Source organism: Pholis gunnellus (assembly GCF_910591455.1).
Source record: "Pholis gunnellus genome assembly, chromosome: 13".
Lineage (NCBI taxonomy): Eukaryota > Metazoa > Chordata > Actinopteri > Perciformes > Pholidae > Pholis > Pholis gunnellus.
Window position 1 is genome coordinate 8,558,839 of NC_136540.1, and position 25,449 is coordinate 8,584,287.

At 43.6% G+C, this 25,449-nt stretch overlaps 1 protein-coding gene across 3 annotated transcripts in view; it reads left to right on the top strand.

The window, feature by feature from the left end:
- nbeaa (neurobeachin a) overlaps positions 1 to 25,449 on the top strand; it is a gene marked incomplete at both ends in the record, with an annotated part of 82,852 nt that overhangs the window by 39,462 nt on the left and 17,941 nt on the right. For 2 of the 3 annotated variants that reach the window (XM_079172190.1, XM_079172191.1), the window contains 25 exons: positions 2,089 to 2,286; positions 3,295 to 3,428; positions 4,150 to 4,258; positions 5,062 to 5,214; positions 7,039 to 7,207; positions 11,779 to 11,858; positions 12,279 to 12,341; positions 12,723 to 12,820; positions 13,538 to 13,630; positions 15,479 to 15,587; positions 15,695 to 15,776; positions 16,055 to 16,178; positions 16,306 to 16,498; positions 17,462 to 18,148; positions 18,316 to 18,765; positions 19,302 to 19,519; positions 19,692 to 19,845; positions 20,410 to 20,433; positions 20,897 to 20,980; positions 21,715 to 21,895; positions 22,132 to 22,256; positions 22,373 to 22,441; positions 22,558 to 22,726; positions 23,029 to 23,390; positions 24,144 to 24,280. In XM_079172190.1, the coding sequence (XP_079028316.1) occupies positions 2,089 to 2,286; positions 3,295 to 3,428; positions 4,150 to 4,258; positions 5,062 to 5,214; positions 7,039 to 7,207; positions 11,779 to 11,858; positions 12,279 to 12,341; positions 12,723 to 12,820; positions 13,538 to 13,630; positions 15,479 to 15,587; positions 15,695 to 15,776; positions 16,055 to 16,178; positions 16,306 to 16,498; positions 17,462 to 18,148; positions 18,316 to 18,765; positions 19,302 to 19,519; positions 19,692 to 19,845; positions 20,410 to 20,433; positions 20,897 to 20,980; positions 21,715 to 21,895; positions 22,132 to 22,256; positions 22,373 to 22,441; positions 22,558 to 22,726; positions 23,029 to 23,390; positions 24,144 to 24,280 (4,265 nt within the window). Of the gene's footprint in view, positions 1 to 2,088; positions 2,287 to 3,294; positions 3,429 to 4,149; positions 4,259 to 5,061; positions 5,215 to 7,038; positions 7,208 to 11,778; positions 11,859 to 12,278; positions 12,342 to 12,722; positions 12,821 to 13,537; positions 13,631 to 15,478; positions 15,588 to 15,694; positions 15,777 to 16,054; positions 16,179 to 16,305; positions 16,499 to 17,461; positions 18,149 to 18,315; positions 18,766 to 19,301; positions 19,520 to 19,691; positions 19,874 to 20,409; positions 20,434 to 20,896; positions 20,981 to 21,714; positions 21,896 to 22,131; positions 22,257 to 22,372; positions 22,442 to 22,557; positions 22,727 to 23,028; positions 23,391 to 24,143; positions 24,281 to 25,449 lie in introns of all 3 variants that reach the window. The other variant, XM_079172192.1, reaches the window with a different exon arrangement.

The window sequence follows — 25,449 nt, forward strand, 5'->3', positions numbered from 1 at the left end:
ATTAAATGTTTTGAGAAAAAAACCCTGACATAAGTGAGTGAGTGTCCTTCAAGGGTCATTGTAATAATAATAATAGTGTAATACCGTATTTTCTGAGATGGTATCGTACTGTGAAAATCTAATACCGTTGCAACCCAAGTATGTGAGGCGTTTGTTTGGAAAATGTGCTTCAGGATCAGATTATAGGTTTCTACAAGTAAGCCTTTTGTGTCACATTTGAACCTGATAAATGGAAGGCAGACTAAGCCAGTGCTAGAAAACAGTAGAAGTGTATTCGCTGGGCTGAGATAAGGATGTTGCTCTGTGGAGGGGCTCTTTTCTTCAGACGTCGTCTTCATTGTTCAGCGCACTCTTTGCTTCAGAGGGAAAATTTTATAGCTGCATGGTTCAAACTGCTCCGGGCACGTTTTCTTCAGCAGACCTCAGATGAAAGGTTTAGAAGAAGACGGGCCTGCAGGTCTGTGAGCAGCCCCGGGGCTTTCCTGTGCAGTAAGGCTGAGCAAGGCACCTGGGGACCCGGCCGCTCGGAAGGGGAGAGGGCCCCCCCCCCCCCCCCCCCCCCCTTTTCCTGGAGCTGCTGCAAAGGGCGGCAGAGCAACTCGCTTTTACAGATTTACACACACACACACACAAAGTGTGGCCTAGACTTCCTACAATGTCTGCATGGACAAAACAGTTCAATGGTATTAATCATTTTTCTGTATTTGAGCTGAGGAGACAGCATTCAATTCAATTCTTTATAGTCAGTCTATTTCAGTATCACTGTATGAGGAGCTAATATTCTGCCAAGGACAAAAATTACAAGGAAAACATCCATCCATCCATCCATCCATTTTCCTCCGCTTATCCGGGGTCGGGTCGCGGTGGCAGCAGGCCAAGCAGGCTGACCCAGACTTCCCTCTCGCCCGCAACATTTTCCAGCTCATACTGGGGGATCCCGAGGCGTTCCCAGGCCAGCTGGGAGATATAATCCCTCCAGCGTGTTCTGGGTCTTCCCCGGGGTCTCCTCCCAGTTGGACGTGCCCGGAAAACCTCCAGTGGGAGGCGTCCAGGAGGCATCCTAATTAGATGCCCGAACCACCTCAGCTGACTCCTTTCGATGCGAAGGAGTAGCGGCTCGACTCCAAGTTCCCTCCTGATGTCCGAGCTCCTTACCCTATCTCTAAGGCTGAGCCCGGCCACCCTACGGAGGAAACTCATTTCGGCCGCTTGTACCCGCGACCTTGTCCTTTCGGTCACGACCCAGAGTTCGTGACCATAGGTGAGGGTAGGAACGTAGACCGACCAGTAAATTGAGAGCTTTGCCTTCCGGCTCAGCTCTCTCTTCACCAAGACGGTCCGGTGCAGCGCCTGCTTTACTGCTGCAGCCGCACCGATCCGCCTGTCGATCTCCCGCTCCATCTTACCCTCACTCGTGAACAAGACCCCGAGATACTTAAACTCCTTCACTTGAGGTAGGCACTCCGTCCCCACCTGGAGGGAGCAATCCACCGGTTTCCGGCAGAGCACCATGGCCTCGGATTTGGAGGTGCTAACTCTCATCCCCGCCGCTTCACACTCAGCTGCAAACCGCCCCAATGAATGCTGGAGGTCACGATCCGAGGAGGCCAACAGGACCACATCGTCTGCATATAGCAGAGAGGTGATCCCGAGACCCCCGAACCTGACGTTCTCCACCGCCCGGCTGCGCCTAGAAAGCCGGGCAAGATATTTTCGATTTCAACAAGATAAAAAACTCAGCAGCTTGTGGAAAAGGTTTAGGTTTGTGTTATTTGCAGGATAAATGTAACGTAATATATCCGTGTTTTACAAAGAGAGGAGATACGCTTGGAGCTCCGGGGGCCTTTCTCCCACTCACCCGTTGGCCCTTTCCATCTCTTATTCTGAGCTGATTGAATTAGTGCCCGGGTTAGCGCTGTGTTCATTAAGCTAATGCCGGGTTGGTTGCACATGCTGCAATTAAGCAGACTCCATTTTGGGTGTTAAACGTGCACTCACAGGCTCCCACTTCTCTCGTCTGTGGACAATTCGTTTGTCTCTCTAAAGATTTTTTTTCTTTTTTGACATCTTCTTTCTCCATCACTGCAGAGCACTTTCAAGTTCAAGTCAGAGAGTGACATCCACCTGGCTGAGCACCACAAGCAGGTTTTGTACGATAGCAAGCTGGCCAACTCCATCTCCTTCACCTACAACGCCAAGGCGACGGATGCGCAGCTCTGCCTGGAGTCGTCGCCGAGGGAAAACTCCTCCATCTTCGTCCACTCACCGCACGCGCTCATGCTACAGGTCAGTCTGCCGGGATTCCTCTGAGTGGCTGCTCGTCGCTGACCTGGTTACCGAGCTCTGAATCAATGCCAAATCTCTTGAGTTGTTCATCAATTCATGTAGGAAAGTAGGAAATGGCAGTTCAGTCTGACTCACACACGCCTCAAATGTATTTGCAAAAAATCTGTTGCAGCCTGCCCTGAGTACTGTAGTAGATCGGGGGTTTACTACAGAAGGACAATACAGATGTTGGTTGAAAAATAAAACATGAAATGCACCTTGTGAAAGACAGTTGCCACCAAGGTCTTGTAGTTCACAATTTTCACTTTTGCTCTCAGCTATTAATTTCACTATCTCGTTTGAGAATATTGCTTTTAGTTGAATGCAAGCACATTTCTTTCCAAGTGTATTCTACTCAAGGCTGGTTGCTAAAAGTGGTTCTTCTTTGTATCTCATCTTGATTTGTAACACTGTCCTCCTGCGCCAGCAATTCAGGCAGCTATTACTGTAATTCACAAATACAAAGGCAGCAGGTGAGTCTTATTGTATTCTAGTTGTATAGGTAACGCAACCATCTTCAGTTCAGTGAGTTAAGACAGCAAAAGACAGGTTGAGAGTTTAACAGGTGGCATTTACAGCACTATGGTGATTCTGAGCTTTGGCATAGTTAATAACATTTTCGATCATTTTTTTGCTGAAAACCAAAAGAGGGTCTTCATTGCACTAGAGCATCATCAATTAAACTTCAAATAGATGTTAAACTGGACGTGTGAAAGGCAGCTAATGGACAATAAGACAATACAACAACAATATATTCTGGTGTTCAAATCCCATATTCTGGTAGAAACTTAAGTTTTAAGAATTACAATTCAAAATTGTAGTAATGGTTTATTTGTATCTGCAGTAGATGTTCTACTGTAAGTCTGTCATGAGACATGTTTAATTAGCAGTCAGTGTGTGTGATTTTATCTGTGAGCATCCATACAGTATCGTCTTTGTCAGCACTAACAGTCCATTTCCATCCCACAGGACGTGAAGGCCATTGTTACCCACTCCATCCACAGCGCCATCCACTCTATAGGAGGCATCCAGGTCCTGTTCCCTCTCTTCGCTCAGCTGGACTACAAACAGCTCAATGACTGCAGCGTGGACACCACAGTCTGGTGAGTGGCTGAGAACTCAGTGGTTGCCTGGACTGCTTTGATGTAGAAGGTTTATGATTTATATTACAGTTAATCAGCTAAAACATTTTAAAAAAGTATTTTTGGGGGGTTTAATTTGCAACATATACTGCGGTTGATCCTTGAATGAACCCTGAAACAAACAAGGGAACGATTAAAAAAGTTTAAAAAGTTATATTAGGTAAAGATGAGTCTTCTGTGTGTGAGAATAATTATCTTCCAGCCTTACAATGTTGCCACAGGCTAGAAATAACTGATTATAGAGAGCAGGGCATGAAAGTGTGAAATAAATAAGTGTTATGTGGTTTTCCCCGGAGCGATGAGCTGCTTTTAGAACGTTGGAGTGTCTGCGTTCTTCTCGCTCCAGGATCATCCTGATACCACTTCATCACACAAGCCTTAATGCAGTTACATATCAGGCAGCATCTCCGCATCGTGTTTAGCAGCATCCGAAACTATTTGTCAAATATCATCAGGAAGACAGTGATAACAAACGAACAAAACAAAACCATAACAGGCTTCCTATGAAAGATAAATGATGGAGAAAGTGAATGTGTGTGTGTGTGGAGAGGTGAAGCAAACATGGACCGGGTTTTCTTTCCTCTTTAACTCACGTACTCCAATAGAGAAACCGGTAGCAATCAATCAGTCATTTCCATGCAGTGTTACTGAAATATATGTGTGAACAATGTGTATGTTGCAGTGCCACTCTGCTGGCGTTCCTGGTGGAGCTGTTGAAGAGCTCCGTTGCGATGCAGGAGCAAATGCTGGGAGGGAAAGGCTTTCTAGTGATTGGATACCTGCTTGAGAAGGTCAGGAACGAAGAGTTTGTGTTGCATGCCATATTTATTTCATGTATAATAATAATGCATTATGTTTATCTGCTGTACACTCAGTTGCTTGTTCATCGGGTACAGCCAGGTGTTTCTATTATATTGTCCAGCCCATTTCTATCTTTGAGGTCAGGCAAAATACCATAAACATCTATCTGGACAACACAATACAGTTCAACAGCACCACAAACTACATCCAAACGACCATACAGTTGATTAAAAAACTGCACAGGATGAATTTTCAACATCATTTCCCACAAATAGATGATAACGTCTTGTTTCTTCGCGCTGCAACAGGAAGTAACAGCATGTCACAGATGTGCAAAAAGACAGAGATAACAGGAATTACAGTAGAGACTCGGTTCCTGGTGTAAAATGAAATACTTAACACCTTTGACAACTGTTAGACTACACAGGCACCTTGTTACCGGTTTACAGGGGCTGTCCTATTGGCTGTCAGCATCTCCTGACACGGTCATTTAAATAAAACCTATATAAGTTTAACAACCCTTATTTTTAGTTTAAGTGTTCTGCCTGTGCTGAATCCCTTCTCACTCTGCATGTGTGTCTTCTGCTGTACTGTATGGGTGCAGTTATCCTTTGTAACATTTTACGATCTTTATTGTTGATGGTATCAAGGTATATTTAAGATATACAGTACTGGATGCAGACACTGTTTTAGTTAAGCGCTAAAATAACTATGTTATTTACCAAAAAAAGGGTTTTTGCGTGACCACTCAGTCCAGTTAAATCAGAGTTTCTATTTCCTCTCTTCTCTCCAGTCGTCACGAGTCCACATCACCAGGGCGGTGCTTGAACAGTTCTTGTCCTTCGCCAAGTACCTGGATGGTTTACCTCATGGAGCGCCTCTCCTCAAACAGCTCTGTGACCATGTCCTCTTCAACGCGGCCATCTGGATACACACCCCTGCCAAGGTCTGTTTATTTGTGTGCATCTACTGAATATGTGTGTGTGTGTGTGTGTTTTCATGACCTTGCTGCAAAAAAAACAAAAAAACAGAAGGTGATGGTCTGAATGAGAGAATTAATAGGGTGATAGACCCAGACTCAGACAAATTAGAAAAAGAAGTGCTTGGTAGTTATTTCTTTTTAATGCAAGAGAAATTGAGACAAGCAAGAAATATAAGACGAAGAGGGACTGAAATCTTAGTGCCCATTGCCCTTTACAATAATATAACAAAGGAGGTTACAGGACACGGAGGGAGGAGCTGGCACATCACGCAGGCAAAGGACAGACCAGGCAAACGAATGAAACAAAGAGAGAAAGTGACATTTGAAAAGACCCCAGGACAGGAGAGAGATGTGTAGTTCCTTGTTTCCTTCTCACTCTGAACTAGATGTGAGTGTTCCTGGCGTTCCCGCGGGGCCAGTCAGCTCTTGCCTCTATTATTTTCAGAACTTCCTGACTCCCCGTCTTCTTCCCTCTGACCCTGGGACGTGATTGGCTCCTAGGTGCAGCAGTGTCGTTTTCCAGGGCGCGCTGGAGTTAAGACGGGAGGAAATGCAACTGAGCAGCTGCTGCAGCTCGAGAGAATAAAGAGGGTGTGAAAGTCAGAATCCAACACAACGTAAACATATCAACCTTAGGTGACACGTCCAAACAGTGCGAAATGGCCGGACCATGTGATTGCCTATTGGGTTTTTTTACCTTCAGTTGAGGGCCAATACAGGAAGTGGATTGCTAGTAAACATTACCACAACTCGGCAGGGCCGTAATGAGACAAACAAGACAAGCATTAATGTACTAAGTAGCAGCGCACACACAAAAAAATATATAATCCTTTAATCTTACCTCCGCTCTACCATCTTTGTGTCCCGCAGAGCTTTATTATTTTCCACCTCTTAGGGTATTATAATCACATTAATTATTGGCAAGAATAACCTTGGTCATATTCAGGACGGGAAACACTTGGAAGAAATCACATCTCGCAGCGTCTCCCTTGCTCGCCCTGAACATAAAGAGCTTGTTTTCTTCACCGAGCACTTCTGGTGAACATAATCCCCTCAGAGATGGAGAGAAATGTTTGTCGCGCGCTACTTTGCAGCCGCGCAGCCCAAACGCTCGCGCTATGATCAAGGAATTTCAAGCCTTTCTGCAGCCGAACCAGCAAAACACATCAGCTCGATGCGTGAAAAGCAATGTAACAAAAGGCTATTTAAGCCAGCTGAGTGCGCTCTCCATTCTAGATGAGCTGTGATGTGCCATGGTCAGGCCGCGGCACTCCGGTAATTTCATCCGCTTAACCAGCGCTACCTCGTTAGGGCTGGTCCTCAGCGTCGTGGTCACTGTAATGAGCTCAGAGATGAGCGAGCAGCAGACTGGAATCTGTGTATGGTGGATGGAGAGGCTTGGTTAGAGGTATGTTAGGAGAGGGAAAAGGGGAACAGAGGGAGACAGGAGAAGGAGCAAATAAGCAATTGGAGAGCGCCCTCCTTAAATGTCAGCGTTGCGTAAGGAGCTCCTCAGATGCTTGATGGCTTCAGGCACAGAAACATCAAAAATAACACAAAGCAGAAAACAGTGGCGCTTTTGCTGGAGGCTGGATTCCTTTCGTTCCCCCTGTGGCTGTCTTTTCACAATAAAACTGCCTTTTGCTGGAACACCAGAAACAACACACACAATCATTTGTATCTCCCCAATAGGTGTCTGACAATTTGTATTTGTCCGTCAACGTTTGTGTGTGTTTGTGTATGTACCTACTGTATATGTACTCTGTAAACGGATGTTTGTGTGTTCAGGTCCAGCTCTCCCTCTACACATACCTGTCCTCCGAGTTCATCGGCACCGCCACCATCTACACCACCATCCGCCGCGTCGGCACCGTCCTGCAACTGATGCACACTCTCAAGTACTACTACTGGGCCATCAACCCGCTGGACTGCAGTGGAATCAGCCCCAAAGGTCTTGGTAGGTTCCGCCCCTGCACACAATCTGCAAACATAAAGCCACTGTGATAAATATCCGTCCCTTTTACACCTCTAATGATCACCACAAGAGATTTAAACGCACTATCAGATACACTGACCGAGTGTATCTGTCTATACAGTACTTTGTTTGGATTTATTCTCTCTCTATTTCTGTCCTTTAATTCTCAGGCATTGCACACTCCAGCCCCTCTTCTCTTTCTCTGTCTTTATTTGTCTCAAACATGCAAAAAGCACACAAAAAAGCACTCACGGCCTTCAGAATATTTTAACAAGGCATTTTTCTTTTCACATAGTGGTAACGTCGATCTCTGACATATCCATTCGCCTCGTGTTAGGTCACAGGGGGCTGGAGGCTGCCCCATTACAGAGCTACCACATAACGACATTCACTGTCACATTCACACCTGTGTGCAATTTAAGGTGTCGTAAGCTCCAACCAAAGGTGTCGGGTGGCTGAACAATGTGTGGAGCCCCCCCCCCCCCCCCCCCCCCCCAACACCTTTCTGACGTCAGAATTGAAGGGGCTGTGTCCGACCATTACTGTCCCGTTCTGAATATCCAACAAGCGCGCAGCGATTTGCCAGCTATGCAGATGTGAGAGAGTACGGAGGGTTTGAACGCTTTCTAATAATAGTTTTTGAGCGTTTGACTCAGTAGCCATAGCTACATGCAGCAAATAAGAATAGCTTTCCATGTGTGCGGTCGATGAAGAGTAGCTTTTTAAAAATGAGTCACTGTGCTGGAGGTTTTAAATTTGTCAAATCAGTTTCAGCTTACAGCTGAAAACAACAACATCCAGACCTAAAATCAATAGTCACTGAGACTTGAATAAGCTACCTGACTGTATGAAATTAAACACCTTATTTAATGTCAGGTCAAATCATTGGTAATTGCTTTAAATAACATAATATACAGAATGCTGTTTGCGTCCAACATGACGATTATGTGAGAAAGAAAGTGGTCATTAATGCTACACAAGACACATACACATACATGCACTCGGTGGGTGTGAGTGGGTAACTCTCCCTTCCCTTAACAGCAGCTGTCTGCTTGCTCATGAGCGCGGCTGAGCGGCTCCTTTTGTTCATTTGAGGGTGAATGACACCATTGCAGAAAAACAGAATGTATTTTCTTTTTTACTCTTGTCAACAGTAATCCATTTTATTTTTTTGTTATTTGTGTCGCACATCCAACTGTCGGGCCTCTTTGAAAAAGAAGTGCAATCATAGAACACATCGTATTCCAAACACAACACGGCGACAAATCAGATGTTAGATTTCAGCAGAGAACGGTATTAACGCGCCGACTGTGGCCTCACGCCAGAGCTCCAGAGAGGTCGGAGCAGGCCTCTAACTTCAATCAACCCGGGACCCTCCACTGACTGTGATTACGCATCTCATGTTGCCATGGCAACAGGCAGATTTGATTGGCAGATCCAAGGGAGCTGTTAGAATTTCTAATCAAGTGTGTCCTGTCTGGTTTTCCTTTCTGGAAGGCGATATTGCCGTTCGACTGCTGGGATTGAGACACATAGAGAACCGTCGCTGCTCGAGAGTATTGCTAAACATTGAACTTACATTTGTAACCCGACTGTAGAAAGTGGTAAAATGACGGGAGTTTGGAAGGCAGCACGTTATTCTACGAGGGTCCATATTAGGTCCTATTTTATTTACAATTTATATTACAAATCTGTGCTGCCTCTGTTAATTGAGACAAAAATGTTATCCTTCTCAAGTTCAAAGAAGCCAGCTGGTGATGTGTATCACATTGTTACTGGAAATAATGTGATTGAATGAGTATCAGCTTATACATACCTATTCTTTGACCATTATATCGACTATCTTACAAAAAGCACAGGGTGAAGTTCAGTTTCTACGATAGAAACAAATAAAAAATGAATTCAAGCGGCGCTTCTATCAGCAATTGATAATGTTGATATGTTATACATGCATGCAAATTCATCTTTGTTTAAAATGTTAGATTAAGCGTATCATGCTGCGTTACATTTTCTCTCTGATTGGGGTTTCCACACATTTGCAGTTTGTATGAGAATGTTTTTGTCCTCCTCATACAATCGTAGAATGGAACATTGGTGCATCTTTCTTTGTCAGCCCGTATCACACAAATCAGTCGCTGTAACCGTCGATCGTGTGGAGAAATTAGGCACGACGCTCCTAGAACCCGCACCGTTTGTGGTGAAGCACTTTTTCGGGATCTTCATCTTGATGTGAGCTACAGAGACAGTTTTAAACTTATACGATTTTAAGATCAGGATCGTTTGATCAGTGAATGTACTTCATATCATAACACTCATTTCTTTTAAGTCTGTCGTCTCTTTTATGTGAATCTGAAGTCTGTTATTTGTGTTTTTGTGTATTGCTTGTGTGAAACGTTCATGCTTTCATCTTGGCTAGGGCCCCTTTTGAAATGAGATTTAAAATCTCATTGGGATTATCCTGCCTGGGTATATGAAGGTTAAAAACACTAAAATAGTTTGCATGTATTTGGTTTACCGTGGTGTGCCCAACATGTCCATTGCTAATCTTGAGCACACACAGACTGCAGACAGCTGCAGAAATATATTTCTAAACAAATCGATTAATTTGTGTAGTTGTTGCATTGAGCCCAAAGTCAGCATAAACACACACATATAGACACACAAAGGACCCGGAACATGTATAGGTTCATTACTATTAAAGTCCTCTTTCATTCCTCACAGGTTGTCATTATACGGCAGAACCAATTTTTTTTTTCACAACGACTGGATAAAACTGTTGAGTCAGATTAGGATAAAAGGAAAATTAATTTCAAAGAGTGAAAGACGATAATTAAAGCTGCCCCTGGGAAGTGGTTTAGATGAATATAAGCTTTGCTCAAATCCTCTTAAAAGACCATTTTAAAGGAGGTTGAACTGGCACACGTTCACCTGATGCATCCACGTTTGACACAGAGCCGCTGCGTAACCATGATGGATGGTGAGTGTCACCGCTCCGCCAACATGTTCCAGCTTGACAGATAATGAGGACGAATCACAGGGGAGTGTTTCAGTGTCATGTCCTGGCTTTGAGAGGAGCAGGTGAACAGACACACGTATGTGATTCAAGGCCAGTCGAGCGTGACAAAAAATATGTAGGGAGACGCCGCGTACCTCCCTTTCACACCCTTCAGTCTTTTATGTTTCTCTTCACTGGACTTCCGCCGGCTAAGCAGCTATGGGTCAGATATCGGTTTAAACGTTCTGAGAGGACGAGGTGCGTTTTATTGAGCTTACAATAAACTCTGTTTGCTGTTGCAGTACTCTCCCTTTTGTTGCTCGCATCAAAAAAAGGTCAATTCCAAACATCCTGACACAGCAAAGTGTGCGGTGGCAAATGCACATAAGCTGGGCATCATCAGTGTTTATTGTTGCCTTATAAATTTAACAAACCTCTGTTGGGAATGTAGAATGCTGATAAGAACAGGGAGCTTGTGAGGTTTATCGCTTACTGACTTGTTTGTTTGTTTGTTACTGACATCTGTAGAAGAAGAGTTGAGGAAGATGGAGAAGTAGGAGAGTAGGGAAGAGAAAGTCGACGTTATCTGACTGCAGTGTCCACTGGGATCATTATTAAAGCAAAAATGTTGTGTCATTCCTGCTTTGATCTGAATGTATGCATCTTTTTCTATTTGGCACCACATTCCATTAGTTAGTTATTTGGCAGGCGTTTTGAGCCGATTCATCACAGCGCTGTCTGGCGCACACATTAAACACCTCAAAAATGAATGAATAACAGTTACAACAACGAAAATGCAATGCCAACATCTGAGTGGTCAGTTTTCATCTCCTAAAAGTGCTAATGTGCCATCAAGTTAAAAGTTAAAAGGAAGCTTTTTTTTTTTTTTTCTCTTTTTTTTTGCTAATTGCAGCCAAATGTCAGAATGAAAGCCGTTGAAAACCTGGTTGCTCTTTGCGGCTATTAAGACACATGTTTAAAGGTCATGGAGTTCCAGCAGTTATGAATAACAGCACAGTGTAGCCGAACGCTTCAAGAATGGCAAAAGACGTCAGACCTTTCAAAAAGAGGCAGTGACATCATCTCAACATGGTGAATTGCTCGCGTTCTGCGTCCGAAGCCTTTGGTTTGTAGCTTGATTCTTTTTGTGCAGCTGGTGGAGTGCCAGAGCTTTAAAGCACATACAGTGGATAACGGTGCTTGTTTGGTTTGGATCGTTTGGGCCATCAATCACATTTTTGTAAGTTGTCATGTCTTGACTTTAATCAGTTAGATTAGTACAACTATAAAATATTCAGATTGCGAAATTGCTTCCAGAGTTAATGACAGTGATTTACAGTTCAATCTTGTGTGTGTGTGTGTGTGTGTGTGTGTGTGTGTGTGTGTGTTTGTATTAACATGTTTTTCTCTGCTCTCCAGGAAGGCTAATAAAACATAATATCAGCACACAGTAGGGCTCACTCAGACTGAAACACCGACGTATTTAGCTGCTCATTATCCTGCATAAAAATGGATTTTTAACAGGAAATTATTCTTTTGTTTGGTTGTGTTTGTTTAGACGGACCACGGCCATCCCAAAAGGAGATCATCTCACTCAGAGCCTTCATGCTTCTCTTCCTCAAACAACTCATACTAAAGGTACAGTGAGAGAAACGGATTACCATTATCTTTATCGCATAGTTCAAAGAGCAAGAAATCGCTTTTTATCATTATGTCCTCTGTTGATTTTCCTGCTTCTGGGAGCTGCAGGCTTAATCTGAAATACGTGTGTGTGTGTGTGTGTGTGTGGGGAGAATTGCATTATAGATCAGGAGCCTGAATGAAACACTGTATCGTTTGTGTTCCTGTTTGCTTGTATAGATTTGTTCCTGCATTTACACACACGTGTGTGTGAGAGTGTGAGAGTGTGAGAGTGAAGGTGTTGCTGCCTCCCGGTCGAAATGCATCCACCAGGATCAGAATTAATGAAGTCATCCGAGGTTCAGAAAATGTAAAAACTACTGAAGACCATGAATGTTTTTTGGTGAAATATGCCTTTTTTTTTTTTTTTTGTTACAGGACCGGGGCGTGAAGGAGGACGAGCTGCAGAGCATTCTCAACTACCTACTGACCATGCATGAGGTAAATGCTTCTGTGCCAAAGAGACACTGTGAGAGAGGGCAAAAGAGGGAGACAGAGAGACAGTGAGAGCGGTTGAGTGGAGCTGGCAGCAAAATGTGCATTATAATTTGTGAGCCGGAGTCATGGTCCACTTAAACGAGTGAGAGTGTGAGTCAGCTTTGGCGCCGTGACAGCAGGAAAAATGGCACAACAATGGACTGAACAGAATGTACTCTTCTGTAACGATTATATCTATTCTTGCTCTGAAATACCACCTGCTCCTCCGCAATCCCCCCCCCCCCCCCCCTCCTTATTTATCCAGCCCCACAACTCTCTCTTTGTCCTCTTAACCCTCTTCCTCCTTTTCTTCACTTGTTCAACTTTGCTTTCTTTTCGCGGCAGGATGAGAACATCCACGACGTGCTCCAGCTGTTGGTGGCTCTTATGTCTGAACATCCAGCGTCCATGATTCCTGCATTTGACCAGAGAAATGGAATAAGGTGAATGCTGCCCACACACACACACCAATAAAGATGTGATGCAACATCTGATGCCTACTAACATGAAATAGATCTTTCTTTATTTTAAAGGACTCTGATCATTGTCTATCTGATCACACTCTGTTTACATTTTTGGTTAGACCGTTACTGTTTACTGTATGCATTGAAGGTTTTAACATTATTCTCTGGTTTATATTGTATAAAATAACATGTTTAACAGTTGTCTTTATAATATGAGTTGTCTGATTATCAATGTTTTGTTCAGCAGCCATCACGTAAATGCTTTCCTGCATGGTTAAGCCATTGTTTACATGTTCAGTTACAATATTGATGTGAATTATGCAAAAGGTAGCTTCAGCCAAGCAGCATGAGTTTTCAAAGACGGAGTCTAACTGAGCTGCTAAGTCCCCTAAAGCACAACTTCACATGGTGGTGTTCTGGTTGCTATAGTAAATCCTCTGTTTCCGGAGAGGTAGTCAGCAAATGGTGTTTCTTTTCCCACATTTTAATCACTTTCATGTCCTCTGAGTACACTCCTATAAAGAAAATGCCTCAGTCAGCGCATGTGTTGCTAACTTTGAGGCTGTTTACTGAGTATCAGGCAGCAGGTGTTTACTACAAACACAGAAGAACTTTTTACTTTTAGCCTACATCTAAGGTACTATAATGTCTTCATTGAAATGTAATCAGGACGGCTGTGTGTTTGACATGTTACAGGGTGATCTGCAAGCTACTGGCCTCTAAGAGCGAGAGCATCCGGGTCCAAGCCCTCAAAGTCCTGGGCTACTTCCTAAAGCACCTTGGTCACAAGTCAGTACCGCTTTGTCTTTGTGCTTTTTGTCTGGTGTATTCCATTGTGAGGTGTTAGGTGCTCGGATAAATGGTGAATCACTGCAACAAGGGAGCATTTAAAATCAGCTTTTTTTCTATCACAGCTGAAACAGAAATACTGCATCAGGGTAATGAGACTGAGAGGCTTCGCAGAGAGTGTGAGAAAACACACTGCAGTAAAAACTGAAAACCTACAGCAGCGCCGCCGCCTCCAGTGAGCCTTAGACGGGCTTGTTTGTTTGTGTGTGTATGTGAAGATAATGTCCCCATCATCACGTCCAGGCGGAATAATCATTTTGACAGTGTGCACTGGCAGGAAGGTGGAACCTTGATGAGCAGCAATGAATGCTGGGGGATTTATTCATCCCATGTGACATTCACGCCTCTCGCTGCGCGACATGGGGGCAGGCTGCCAAGCTGCACCTGAGCCCTGCCACTTCAGTGCTCCACCTACTTAACATCTGCTCCAACCGAACATCCTGTAGGGCGGCCTCTTTAAGTTTACGCATCGCTTCAATACTTATATATTCATCCAGATTGCAATTTAGTGATGCATTAAACAGCATTTATTCTCTTAAAAACATTTCAATATATTTAATATTATCTCATTAAATAATGCTTAAATCAATTGCACATAACCTATTTTCGTGTGATTTATCGGCAATCTGATCATTTTTTGGCTTAAACATTTATTTTTGGCTGTAATTTTAGAGCCATTGACTGTTTTACGGTATTGTTGATCTCAAAGAATAAAATTAAACCAATTTGGATTATACGGGTTCTACACTATAGTTTGAGAGTCAGTGTCATATCTAATAAACAGCTGTTTCAGATGTTTTCTGCAGTGTCGCTGCTGATGTCATTGTTTCTTTATCTACATGCAGTATATGCATGTCAGAATCTAGCACCTCGTTCTCACATCTGATTGAAAGCAAAGTGAAACTGCATTGCAGGTGCATCAGCAGGCCGTCAGTTAGACCACAATAGAGCTGTTGTGGATGATATTTTTACCGCTCTGTTTCTTGACAACAGTCCCCTAAATTATGGAGATCTGATAGCTATTTTGATATTTAATTTAAGGATAAGTGTGTGTTTTGTTTTAATCACAGTCATGCAGCTGTTTTATTATGACAGACCAAGCTACACAGATATAATACATTTATTTCTGTGGAAAGTATGCCATCATACCCTCAGTTTTATATTTTTCCTTTGCTTTTTTTCATTTAATTTATTCAAAAAGACAGAGAGAACTGGTATTGTATGTCAAAAACAATTAACACTTTCTGCAAAGCGTAATTATTCTGTTTAAAATGAGCAGAAGTTGTAACTAATTAGATTAGTTTAAACATGATAATGTGCAAACATTACTTAGTTTTCTGTCTCTAACGACCTGATTACAGTCAGGAATATACAGAAGCTCTGAGCATTATTCGCCTAATTAAATTTAAAAAAAAATCTCAAAGTTAGTCAACCTAAATTCTAAATCTTCTCAAGTTAAAAGCCCCTTGGAGACATCCTTTTCGCCCGATGGCAAGGTTAATAATTTGCAGCCATTCGAACGTTGCCCCAGTGCTGCCTGCGGTGCTGCCGTTCCGCTAATGTCTCGAGTTAATTTCTCTTGTTGGTATTCATTTCCCGTCCACTTTGGTCCCATCGTAACTGACAGGGCCATATGGTGCCACCTGCCAATATCAGACCGTCATCAGGCCAGTGACAATCAATGTCAGATTCAATTGTCATAAAGCCTGTTATGAATGGTGTATGTGTTTGTGTGTATGTGTGTGTGCGTGTGTGTGTGTGTGGGTCTGGGTCTGTGTTTCCCTGCAGAAGGAAAGTAGAGATCATGCACACACACAGTCTGTTCACTCTGCTGGGAGAGAGGCTGATGATGCACACGAACACCGTCTCTGTCACCACCTACAACACTCTGTACGAGGTAGGTGACTGGCACGATCTTATCAATATAGCAGCGTACGATAATCGTGGCATTTAATTGTTAAGTTAATCCTCTGTCTGTGTGTGTGTGTGTGTGTGTGTGTGCAGATTCTGACAGAGCAGGTCTGTACTCAGGTGGTTCACAAACCTCACCCTGAGCCAGACTCCACGGTCAAGATCCAGAATCCCAGTGAGTACAAAAACATTGGCGCCTGTCGTCTCCCTGTGTTTTTTGGTCTGCCAATGATGCGGTACTGTTTTAATGCCAGCAAACAAACAACAAAGACTCAATTAAGCAGCCGACAGTGCTGCCGTCTCCCACTTATTGATCTGCCTCTCACTCTCCTGTCCCTCACATTTTTCTCTCTCGTTTAAAATACGTTGTTTACATATTTGCTAGGCTTACTCTCTCATCTTGTTCTCCTTCCCCTTCCTCTCCCCATTCCTCGATGTTTACCTCCCACACAGTGATTCTGAAGGTAGTGGCCACCCTGCTGAAGAACTCCTCTCCCAGTTCTGAGCTGATGGAAGTCAGAAGACTCTTTCTCTCTGACATGATAAAACTTTTCAGCAACAGCCGCGAAAACCGGCGGTAAGAGCGCACACATGACTACATTGCATTTATTCCGCTACATGTCTTTTGCTTCTTACGATGATTGTTACATCTTGATATTAAGCTCATGCTGCTGCTTCATACATTGTTTTTTGTTGTGTACCAGCTGCCTGCTGCAGTGCTCTGTGTGGCAGGACTGGATGTTCTCCCTAGGATACATAAACCCCAAGAGCCCCGAGGAGCAGAAAATAACCGAGATGGTGTACAACATCTTTAGGATCCTGCTCTACCACGCTATTAAATACGAGTGGGGAGGGTGGCGTGTCTGGGTTGACACCCTATCCATCGCACACTCCAAGGTGAGAGTAAGAAATGCACCTTAAGCATTAAGGAGCAAAGCCATCTCCTTAAACTCAACATGTTGCATCACACATGAAGAAATCAATTAATGAAGACATACCAAGGAGACATACTAATTTCTGCATCCAGAAGATTCATAATAGACTAGAATGCCATGCAGCCAAATTACATTTGACATTTTTCAGGCATCAAATATCTTCTTTTTATTTTAACCAAACCGCCCCCTGATTCTCTCACTGTTGCAATCACTGTAACTGCTTAACGCAAAAAGTTAATTAATTAGTAAAGGTACAAGTAGAAGTAGGCAAGGAAATGTGATGCAATAGCAAGGTCAATCACTACTTCATTCCATTGATGATTGCATATTATTAATCAATAATATACATTAGAATAAACTGGTAAAGGACTTTTCCTTTAAGGCAGTATTATTCTTCTCTTTAATTTCATTTTGCCTCTTTGTCTGAAGTAATTCTCCCTAAAATGACTCACTGATGTTGATACTAATTTGTCAAATCTGCATGGAGTTGGGAAGATCTTTGGTATATATATATATATGATATTTTGATATGATAAAATATTTTAAGTAAAGCTTCATTAATAATAATTATAAAAGCTTTATTAATTGAAAAATAATGACAATTGTTTAGTGACCTGCAAGGCCCATGGGGAGTAACATGCTGACTTTTGATTCATCCTAGTTATCATATTCAATAACTGATCATCTCTCATATTTAACTCGACAATTTTCTCATGGCAGTGCGAGAGCGAGGGGTCATTATAGATGATGGTCGAGTAGCTCCGTTAGGCTAGTGTCCCACTTTTGTCCATGCAGCCTTTGGAACGGATGATCTATGAGCCCCTTAAGGACTACCTGGTGAAGAAGTTATTGATGGGAGGGTGAACCATTGTCAGTGCTTGTGTTCTAATCACATAACCAATTACTTCCCCACCGTCTGTCACAGGTGACTTACGAAGCCCATAAAGAGTACTTGGCTAAGATGTACGAAGAGTACCAGCGCCAGGAGGAGGAAAACATGAAGAAGGGGAAGAAAGGCTCTGTGTCCACCATCTCCGGGCTTTCCGCTACGCCTGCCCCCGTCGTAAATGGCAACCTCGAGATTGACGACAACTCACAGACACAGACACCAGAGAGCGAGGCCGAGTACAGCGAGGGGGCCGGCGGAGACTCGCGCAACCTCCTCGCAGAGGGCGTCGTGAAGCGACCCAACGGAGAAGCCCTGACACCCGGCGAGCAGAGCGCTGGTCCTGGGGTGCGGGTGGAGGTCCACGACCTGCTGGTAGACATTAAAGCAGAGAAGGTGGAGGCCACAGAAGTTAAGTTGGATGACCTGGACTTGTCTCCAGAAGGCCTCGGCGTAGGCGTGGGTGGAGGAGGCGGGGGAGGAATAGAGAACGGACCTCTGGTTGAGGTGGATTCTCTTCTGGACAGTGCTTACTGCGCTGTAGTTCAAAATCTAAATGGAAACCTGGCGCCGAAAGATGACACGCCTGGCTCAGGGGTTGGGATGGGGTCAAGCCTGGGGCTTACGGGAGTCAGTCTGGAGGATGATGGGAACATGGGTCCGCTCATCACGTTGGCTGACGAGAAGGACAGCGTCCCAAGCAACAACGGATTTCTCTTCAGCAAGGTAGGACGAGAAGATTATTGTCTCTGATTACTTAAAGTCTGACCTGTGGAGCCGCATCTTCCCATGCTGACCTAAAATATAATACCAACAATCAGTCTACTGCTTACTACTTAGACTTTTCCTAATGCCTTGATGTTATTTTTTATTACCCTATTCATCACTTCCAGGTTGACGAGAAGCTGCTTCCAGCTCTGGCAGCCACAGACCCCCTTGTACTGCCGAGTACAGACCAGCCCACTCCATCCGGCCCAGTCCCGGCTCACTCCACCACCAGCGCCAGTGATGACCTTAGCCTGCTGGCCCACATGACGAGCTGCGGCTCTGATCTAACGCAGACCCAGAGCCACACTTCTGGGGAACTTCTAGAGGACGGGCCCTTCAAGATCCAGAGCCCTCTTGCTGATATCAGCTCTATTGCTCAGGCTGAGAGCCAAGCCCAGATCCAGGCAACATCGAGACCAGATTACCCAGAGGGAGAGGGCGCATCCGGGGCAGAGGGAGAGGCTGCGGGGCTTAAGACCGGGGGAGACACAGCCAGCACCACCTCTGACACAGAGAGGTCGGATGACGGGAAGGAAAAGGACCCGAAGAAGATCCAAACCACTGCGACCACTCAGGTGTGTTTACGTGTGTACATGACACAAGTCTGCAAGTAAGTTTCTAGGTTATTCTAATTTGACTGATTGTGGGTTGCAATTGTGCATACCATAACGGTCGCAGCTATTGCCCATATTGTAAAAAGTGTATTTGTTTATTTATCAAAAAATATAACGATACCTGGTTTTGATATTCAGCTAGCAAGTAAAAGATGTTGAAAAGAGAATAGAACAAAAGTACATATTGCATCATTTCAACTGACACCGAACACAAGCCTTCTTCTCCAACCTTAAGACCACCGCTGCCTCGATGAGATTGCTGTGTGTGTGTATTGATTGGCGTAAAAAGCAGCAGAAAAGCAGAGTGGCTGCCCACACATGAACTAATTCTCTACTAAATCAGGGAATACAGAACACGAAGTCCCAGAGAGTCATCTGTAGTTTCTCTTATGAAATAGAATTTCATAACTGTATGCATGCCACGTTTTATATTAGTATACAAGTAAGAGATGTACTGAAAGCTGGCTGACCAGGTCTTGGCCCCCACCATGTTGCAGGCCCTCCATGGTCGTACAGCAGCCCAGCTGGAGCGGGACCTACGCGTCGATCTGGGCTTCAGGGGCATGCCCATGACGGAGGAGCAGCGCCGGCAGTTCAGCCCCGGCCCGCGCACGACCATGTTCCGCATCCCCGAATTCAAGTGGTCTCCAATGCACCAGAGGTTGCTCACTGACCTGCTGTTCGCCCTGGAGACTGACGTGCATGTGTGGAGGAGGTGAGCTTAACAAGCTAATACTACTCGCACTCATGCCTGGTTTTCAGGGCATCTGTATTGATCACACAATGATCTGAGGATATTCAGAAAGTGACGTGTTATACCTACGATGTCTCAATTTCCAAACTGTATTTTTGTATCGTTCCGTCCAACTCTTCATCTTCTATTTCAGCCACTCCACCAAGTCGGTGATGGATTTTGTGAACAGCAATGAGAACATCATCTTTGTCCACAACACGATCCACCTCATTTCTCAGATGGTGGACAACATCATCATCGCCTGTGGAGGCATCCTGCCTCTCCTGTCTGCTGCCACCTCCCCTTCTGTAAGTGGCTCTACTCTGCACCTCTGTGGTGGGAGGGAAAACTGCAGGTCAACAGCTGCCTCGTAGGCCTGTAGCTCAGGTGTTAAACCTAAATACAGACTTTGAAGAACCTGCTGAATCTGATTCCCCCCCCCCCCCAAGCGCAGGGCAGCGTTTATCTTGCATGATTGAATAGGTTCAAGAATTTGTTAAAGTAAGTAAAGTAAAATCATAACAGATCAAGAAATCTATTTTTGCCCCATGAATCTAAAAGGTTTAATTTTAGACTTGCTTTAGTTTAGTTTGGCCTTGAATTTAAAAATGAGTAAACTAATTAAACTATCAATATTATTTTCTGGATTCCTCTCATCTGTATCTCCATTAACTGCCTATCTAACACTTCTTGCGCAATATTTTAATCTTTATTTGAAGTTTGTTCTAATCCTTTAAATTAACAATCTATTTCATTTGATAGTTTGATAATCTATTTACTTTATTCATCTTTCCTTTTTTCTTTTCCTCTCTGTGTTACATGTATTGTGTATTTTCTTGTCTCTGTTTTTGTCTGTTTTTGCATTTGTGCAGAGTTCTAAGAGTAGTGCCAACACTGTAAGTTGCAGTTTCTTCCTCTCTTTCTATTCTACTAATACTTTGTTCTGGTTTATTTACCATTGTGACTGACACTAAGCCTTGCTTGTGTGGCATCCATAGTGTTTCTATTTGTTGTGCTTCTTTGCTGCTAATCAATACTCCCCCTTATACTGTTTGTATCGATTGACCTCTCTGTCTCAGTGTATCTAGTTCTTAAAGTTATAGGAACTAGGTATACTGAACTAGATACACTTTGTATAGAGACGTACATTTAGTATAATATTCTCAAGTGGTTAGAATATTATACAAATAAGGGTGAAAGAAAAGTTTAAAAGGCCGGATCGATAATCGGAAATATTAGAGTGAGAAGGTCTATTTAGAGGTGAAAATAGATGATTTATGAGAGAAAAAGCATGAGAGTTTTCCAGAAGTCCTTGGGGTTGCATCTGCTAAGCCTGTCCCATTTGTATCAACACTAAAGAAGGCAGGAGGAGCCGTACCCCAGAGGGGGTCAAAGGGAGAGGAGGTGACCCCTGTTCCTGGGGGAGGAGGCGCAGGGGGAGAGGTGCGTAAAGAACCTAAGACTCCCACCATCACCAGAAGAGCTAAGAGCACCAACCCAAGTCCCTCTGTCCTCACCTTGTGTGTCTGTTATTCCCCAAATGTCTGTGCTGACTTGCTCTGACGAGCCTCCAGATGCTTGCACTTTGTTGACTCTCCACAGCCCTGCACATGCTGCTTACTGAAGCAGAGACACAGCAAACCACACACTTGGTTTGCAAGTTTTAACCCCTGCTTTGCTGCCTTCACATTTACTGTCAATGTAGATATACCGAACATTTGATACTTTGGTTGGTGTCAACAAAAGGGAACTTTGTTTACTTTTCCATGAAATACGTTCTAGGCGAGCTCATTAGGTCAGTCTGTACACTGCTACTGTCACGATCCCACTGTTACCATTACCTGTGTGTCATCAGGCTGTACTTCCTGTGTGTTGTGTAGAACACCTCATGTTGCCAGATTTCATCATATAAGTATGTATTTCACTTAAGCAGCATGATACTCAAGGTTGCTTCGCCTGTTTGTTGGTACAACCAGCCATGTCCGTTGTGGTCATGCTCATGTAAGACATGATGATAATACCTTTTCTAAAGGATACTTTTATGTAAAAAAAAAAAAAAAACAGTATCTCGCCACCTTTCTAAAACCAGGGAAAGAGCATCCAGTTCATTGTGTTTACATGCTATGATGTCAATAAATAACTGGCAAGCGTGTGTGTACTTATCCTCCCTTTTCCAGACGGAGTTGGAGAACATCGAGGCCACACAGGGCATGTCTTCAGAGACAGCGGTCACCTTCCTGTCTCGTCTCATGGCCATGGTGGACGTACTGGTGTTCGCCAGCTCTCTCAACTTCAGCGAGATTGAAGCAGAGAAGAACATGTCGTCAGGAGGGCTAATGAGGCAATGCCTCCGCCTGGGTGTGTTCTAGTTTGATGTGTTTAGTTTGGCGTTAGACTCACAAACAGCTTCATGGCCTTTTTTTTAAGTAGGGCTGCATCAAAAGAACCTCAAAGGAGCCAATAAATAATTTGCAAGAATTATACCCTTCTTTTTTCTTCTTAAAAGAAATGCTATTATATGAAAAAAAGAAAAGAAAAAAAAGGCAGCTCCAGTATGAAATACTTACAGGTTTCATCTCTCTTGTGTCCATCAGTGTGCTGCGTGGCAGTGAGGAACTGTCTGGAGTGCAGGCAGAGACAGAGAGAACGAAGCTGCAAGTCCTCCTTAACCAGCAGCAAGTCACAGGACAGCCTCCACAGTGCCTCCACCACCGGCAAGGTACCACACACACACACACTCACTCAAATCAAATGCACAAAGCACTTTAAAACTGACACAGAAACATGCATATATGCACAGCGCACCACATTTGACATTCTGTCTCCCATATTTAGCAGGATCCGGACAGACTCCTGCAGGATGTAGACATCAATCGTCTTCGAGCTGTGGTTTTCAGAGATGTGGTAAGCACGTGTTTGTGTGTATTTTTTGTGTACACTGTGTGCGTGTGGGTACAAGTTTATTTTGTTTGTGTGTTGTTTTCACTGAATAAATGTGTGTGTGTGTTATTGTGCCGTAGGACGACAGTAAGCAGGCTCAGTTTCTGGCGCTGGCAGTCGTCTACTTTATCTCAGTTCTCATGGTATCTAAGTACCGGGACATTTTGGAACCCCAGCGAGAGATTGGCAGGTCCACCAGCCTATCAGGGAGAAGCATCCGCCACGAGATAAACTCCCCAACCAGTACAGGTGATTCTTGTTTTTCTTTGTGCAATATCCTCGACATTAGAGCGTAATCTTGGATGGGTTGGTGGTGACTCATCATTGTAGCATTTGTATCGTGGAAACAACAATACCTTTGTCAAGAATATGAGACAATTAAAGGATGCAAAATAGAAGGAAGAATAAAGATGGGTATTACTTGACAGAGAAATGAAGCTTACAAGCAGGAGAAAATAGCCGAGAATGAATAAAAACAGACAATATCTCGTGGAATTTCTTGGCAGGGCAGATTACAAAAAGAAAAACGATGTTTTGTGATTTTGTTCCAGAGCACCCATCCACAGCCTTCTCTGACCGTGACAAACAGACCCCCACCCCCGTGGACGACTCTCCACGGGCTGGCCTCCCCCACACAGACTCAGGCATCGGAGAGGAGGGCCATGTGGCCGGATCCCTGAACGGCTCGGAGATGGGCCTGGGGCTCGGCCTTGGCCTGGTGGGGAGAGAGACAGACAGAGACAGAGACATGGGGGGAGGAGGTGGGGTAGGAGGCACAGATCTGTTGTGTAGTCTGTCGGATGTTAGGAGGTCACAGGAGAGCCTTCTGGATTCTCCCCACAACCCCAACAGCCAAGCCCCGCCTTCGTCCATCTCCAGCATCAGCCAAACAAGCAAAGGCATCAATGTCAAGGTTGGTGTGTGTGTGCGTGTGTGTGTGTGTGTGTCCCATTCAGACCTGGCTGTTTGTATCCAGAGATAATACATCAGGTCCAATGTGGTCTGAAAAGGTGCAATTAGTCTACATTATTGATTATTGTGGTTTTATTGATCAAGCCACATCTGTATTTGTAGCTGTGTGGTTGTATTTTAATGCCAGGTCTGAAGAGGGTCAGTGTTTTTCCAGGAATGCAACTTTCAGTGAGGTTGTACAGTCTAAAGTTATGTATCATGAAAACATGCCCACTGTTCTTACTCTTATACAGGGTTCATACAATGTCTTGAAAGTTTGGATTAATGCTTAATTTGAACAGTTCTCTTTTCAAGGTTAGGGAATATGCTTGAATTTCAATAAAGTTATTCATCACAATCACTCACGTAAAGCAAAACTTTTTTCACATTTTAAATGAAACAATCCCGTCGTCATGTTACATGAAATATCAAATATACATTGATTGCTGTATAAAAGAATTCTGTAAACTTTATTTTTCGTAATTGCATTTATAGTGACAACTTATATGCGATGGCAAAGACTTCGAGAGTCTGTACATTTTTGGTTTAGGTACCTTCAAAGTGCTTGGATTTTACTCTTTAAAAGCCGTATGAACCCTGCACATACATTCAGTTAAGAAAGTTAAAAAAAACAGCCAGAGACTTGTCATGCCGTTGGACTCCTCACAACTTGTGTCCTGTAGTCACCAGATGGGTTGTTCTCTCTGAAATGCAGGAGATCCTGAAGAGCTTGGTGGCGGCTCCAGTTGATGGCGGGGATTTGGGACAGGAGTCCGGGCCGACGCCCTATCACCCCGACCCTGCCCTGAAGACTCACCCCATGCTGCCCATGCAGTTCCACTCCTTCGACAGGTTAGTCCCAGTTTACTGTTTGACCCACGAGAGGCAGACAACCAGACAGCGATATCAGAGTCATTAGCAGCCATGACACACCCATCAATTAATCCATTTTTCCAGCCAATACTGATCTTGTGGTGATGCGTTTTACTGTACTGCTATTTGTCAAATTGCTGTTCATCAGTTTTGGAAAAGCAATGGACACAGAAATCGATCAATTGATTAGCATTTAGAAAATGACCTTCCCCTTTGGATGGTAACATTTACAAGCTGACACAATGTTCTTGACTTGCCAGCAGTCACATTGATTTCTTCAGTAAAACTCCCAAAAATGCACAAATAAGAAAAAAATCAAATGTGAAGTTTGCACAAAGACAGGTTTCTTGCGTTTACTGAGCGCTACATGCTTGTGAATAGACACATTTATTTTGAGGATTCAATTTGAAAACAGAAAAACAATGTTTTTACTAGCAGTGACACTACATTAATAAAACATGACTAAGACGCTGCTGATTTCATTATTACTTCCCATTCCTGGACTGATTTTAGTATCTGTCAGAGTGAAATCTTATAGGGATAGAGATATTGTTGCTAAATGATAAAGTAATAGGACATGACATGATGAATTTTCCTCGCTTGTGTTAACATATAGACTCTCCACTGAGTGATGACCTGTTTGTATCTTCTGTGCATCACTTAGTCTCCTTGATCCTGCTCTGTGGCAGTCCTTGAGAGCTAAGCTATTGATTGAAGACAGTGTGCATAATAGATCACGAATGGCTCCGTATCCATTACCCAGATGTCCCCTGGATGTATTTGTCTAGCCCATGCAGACAGGCGTGATACATCTGATTCATAGAAATGAATGGCAAATATGTAGTTACTAACAAACTGCATTTTAATAGCGTTTTTAAACAAAAATGTTAGTTTTTTTAAACAATCCCTGCTGTATGGCCACACTCCCTAGATTTTAGTTCCGAGCTTGTATGTTTGTATTTATACATAGCACAATAACACTTGATGGGATGATACCTCGTTGAAACCTTTACACTATATAGAAACTGAGTTGTTGTTCAAAACATACTGTTGCTGCACAACGCAGCAACATTTCATGCTTTTCAAAAAGCATGCTATCATTTTTGTGGTAAATACAAATTTATCCCAAAATATCCGTCTAGCTCCCC